Source organism: Phaseolus vulgaris, chromosome 4 (assembly GCF_000499845.2).
Source record: "Phaseolus vulgaris cultivar G19833 chromosome 4, P. vulgaris v2.0, whole genome shotgun sequence".
Lineage (NCBI taxonomy): Eukaryota > Viridiplantae > Streptophyta > Magnoliopsida > Fabales > Fabaceae > Phaseolus > Phaseolus vulgaris.
Genome location: NC_023756.2, coordinates 26,946,826 through 26,950,834, shown reverse-complemented (window position 1 = coordinate 26,950,834; position 4,009 = coordinate 26,946,826). Strand labels below are relative to the sequence as shown.

The 4,009-nt window shown below is 35.2% G+C and overlaps 1 protein-coding gene across 1 annotated transcript; it reads left to right on the top strand.

Moving 5' to 3' along the window:
* Window positions 1-3,251: 3,251 nt before the first annotated feature.
* On the top strand, window positions 3,252-3,602 carry LOC137838570 (secreted RxLR effector protein 161-like). Its single transcript, XM_068647817.1, has one exon. The coding sequence runs from the start codon at window positions 3,252-3,254 to the stop codon at window positions 3,600-3,602; it is 351 nt and encodes a 116-aa protein (XP_068503918.1).
* Window positions 3,603-4,009: the final 407 nt, after the last annotated feature.

Here is a 4,009-nt window from a genome sequence, read left to right as displayed (position 1 = left end):
CAAAACTTGACATGATTACAAAATTAAAAGACATATAACAAGATATAACCACAAGTGAAAGGAAGCTTAAGGTCAGCTCTAGGAAGGAGAATGCCATTCCAAAAGAGCAGCCATACTCATATGAACAATGAGTGCTAGAAACCTTTTCACAAACACATGGTGTAACAAAAGAAAACAGCAAGAAAACTCAAAATAAATCCTAAAACAGAATGGTAAACAACTTAAATTTAAGAGCTCTTGAAATGTAAAGTGCAATACAACTCAAAATTAAAGCAAGAAACAAGCCTAGACTCTAGATACCACATGATGTGAATGTAACTACAAGAACACATGATTCTTGACATTCTTAGGAACAACTTGAGCTGGATTTGAAAGACACTTTACTTTAGAATTGGATCAATGTTCTAAATTCAAGAACTCACCAAAACTAAGCACCAACCAAGACTCATATTGAAGTCCATGTATTGTCAAATTGAATCAAAACAAAAGGAAAGAAGAACTAGAATTAAAACTGGACAGAATTTAAATGATAGCTACTGAACCAAAACAGAATTAAGAACACAATGCTGAAAACACAAAAATAAATGGTAGAAAAAGAAGTAAACTCTAGGAATCAAAACTACCGAATGGAAAATTGAAGAAAAGGGAAGAAGAACACTTATAGAATAAGATGCTTGCTGGATTTTGAGAATTGGAAGAAGCCATTCACGCCACTTGGAACCTTGAACCAAGATAAGTGATGGAGTGCCACCACTTGAAGCTCACCATAGCTCACAAGATAAGGCAAAGAAGAGGAAGACTCAAAACTCACAAATTCTCTCCAAAATTGAGTATAGTCTCTCTACTATAAAATTCCAATCTGAATTGTACAAGCTAAGCACCTTTATTTATAGCCTAGAGGTGCTGAAAAATAGGTGGGAAATTTCAAATAAAACTCATTTGAAATTCCCACAAAAAACAAGTCACATGGGAGGTGTGACCTTTTTCTACTATGACACCTCCTAAAAACTACACCTACACCCCCCTACTAAGTCACATGGACAAAGTGACTCTCTCTAATACATTCACACCTATTTATTTAATATCCACACCTCCTACAAGAGTCATTCAAATGATGCTCTTTTATTTAATGCTTGGCCTTGCCCTTCATGGTTTGGACTTGGGCTTCTTGGGCTTGGGCCTTCTTGGGCTTTGGGCTTGGGCCTCATCTTTTGCAAAGACTAATAAGAAGAACTTTAAATGATTTGTCCCTTGTCCATTTCTTCTATTGATAACATCTTTTTGATTCTCATCATTATGGCACAAACGTTTGTGACGTATTTCCAAAGAAAGGATGGAGAGATTAGTAGAGAATGAAATACTTCCAAGTTTAGATTTTACTGATCTAAATGTATGTGTGGATTGTATTAAAGGCAAACAAACAAAACACACAAAGAAGGGATCCACAAGAAGTACTCAACTTCTTGAAATTATACACACTGATATTTGTGGACCTTTTGATGTAAATTCTTTCAATAAAGAAAGATATTTTATCACCTTTATTGATGATTTTTCACGTTATGGTTATGTCTATTTACTGCATGAAAAACCACAAGTAGTGAATGCCTTGGAAGTTTATATAAATGAAGTGGAATGACAATTAGATAGAAAGGTGAAAATTGTCAGGTCAGATAGAGGTGGTGAATATTATGGAAAGTATGATGAAAGTGGATAGCATCCTGGTCCGTTTGCTAAGTTCCTTGAGAGATGTGGTATTTGTGCTCAATACACAATGCCAGGTACACCACAACAAAATGGTGTTTCAGAAAGGCGTAATCGAACCTTAATGGATATGGTTAGGAGCATGTTAAGTAAGTCAATTGTACCTGTTTTATTGTGGATGTATGCTTTAATATTTGCCATGTATCTGTTGAACAGGGTTCCTAGTAAGGCAGTTCAAAAGACACCTTTTGAATTGTGGACAGGAAGGAAACCCAGTTTGAGACACCTGCATGTTTGGGGATGTCAGGCAGAAGTTAGAATATACAATCCGCAAGAAAAGAAATTGGATGCAAGAACAATCAGTGGATTTTTCATTGGTTATCCAGCAAAGTCAAAAGGGTATATGTTTTACTGTCCTACCCATAGCACAAGAGTTATTGAATTTGGAAAAGCACGGTTCATTGAAAATGGTGAAACCAGTGGGAGTGATGTTTCACGAAATGTTGAGATTAAGGAAGTCAGAGTACAAGTTCCTTTAACTAGTACTTCAACTTCTAGTATTGTTGTTCCTAATGTAGTTGAACCACTCAACGATGATGAAGAACAACAAATTAATGATCACGAGGTTAACAACGAACCTGTAGTAGAACAACCACAAGAAATAGAATGAAGAAGATCTCAAAGAGAAAAAAAGTCTGCTATTTCGAATGATTATGTAGTTTATCTACAAGAGTCAGAAAATGACATAAGTATTGATAATGATCCAGTTTCATTTTCAGATGCCATCAATGATGATAATTCTGATAAGTGGTTAGATACCATGAAAGATGAGCTTAAATCAATGGCATAGAATGATGTATGTGGCCTTATAGAATTGCTAAAAGGATGCAAGAGAGTTGGGTGTAAATGGATCTTTAAGACTAAACGTGACTCTCGTGGCAATATCGAACGTTACAAAGGCCGACTTGTTGCCAAAGGTTTTACTCTAAAGGATGACATTGATTATAAGTAAACATTTTCACCTATTTCTAAGAAAGATTCCTTTAGAACTATCATGGCGTTAATAGCTCATTATGATCTTGAGTTGCATCAGATGGATGTTAAAACTATCTTTTTGAATGGGGATTTAGAAGAGGATGTTTATATGGACCAAGCAGTGGGGTTCATTGAAGAAGGAAATGAACACATGGTGTGTAAACTTAAGAAATCAATATACGTGCTTAAACAAGCTTCTAGACAATGGTATCTTAAGTTCAATGATACCATTGTGTCCTTTGGATTTAAGGAAAACATCGTTGATCAGTGTATATATCTGAAGGTCAGTGGGAGCAAGTTTATATTTCTGATTCTGCATGTTGATGATATCTTGCTTGCAACTAATGATCTTGGTCTATTAAGTGAGACTAAGAAGTTTCTCTCTAATAACTTTGAGATGAAAGATATGGGTGAGACATACTACGTGATAGGAATTGATATTCCGTGATAGATCACAATGACTGTTAGGTTTGTCTCAGAAAGCATATATTAATAAAGTTTTAGAGATATTTAGAATGGATAAATGTTCAACATCTCCTGTTCCAATACAGAAAGGAGACAAATTTAGTCTCATGCAATGTCCAAAGAATGATTTGGAACGGAAACAAATGGAGAATATACCTTATGCATCTATTGTTGGGAGTTTAATGTATGCTCAAACTTGTACACGACCAGATATTAGTTTTGTAGTTGGTATGCTTGGTAGATACCAGAGTAATCCAGGATTGGATCATTTGAAAACTGCAAAGAAAGTTTTAAGATACTTACAAAGAACGAATGATCACATGCTTACTTATAAAAGATCTGATCATCTTGAGGTGATTAGATATATAGATTCAGATTTTGCTGGCTGTGTGGATACATGAAAGTCTACATTTGGTTATGTGTATCTTTTAGCCGGAGGACCAATTTCATGCAAAAGTGTGAAGCAGTCAGTCATTGTTGCATCCACCATGGAGGCTGAATTTATGGCATGCTTTGAGGCCACAATTCAAGCTAATTGGTTGCAGAATTTTGTTTCAGGACTTGGAATTGTTGATAGTATTGTCAAGTCGCTGAGAATTTATTGTGATAACTCTGTAGTTGTCTTCTTTTCTAAAAACGACAAGTATTCCAAATGTGCTAAACATATGGAATTGAAATACTTTGCCGTTAAAGAAGAAGTTCAGAAACATAGAGTGTTAATAAAACATATTAGCACTGATCTTATGATTGTTGACCCTTTAACAAAAGGGTTACCGCCCAAAACATTTACTGGTCATGTTGTAAACAT

What these genes read in the sequence shown, in the direction of transcription:
- LOC137838570 (XM_068647817.1), top strand. Translation starts at nt 3,252, where the DNA reads ATGGATAAATGTTCAACATCTCCTGTTCCAATACAGAAAGGAGACAAA.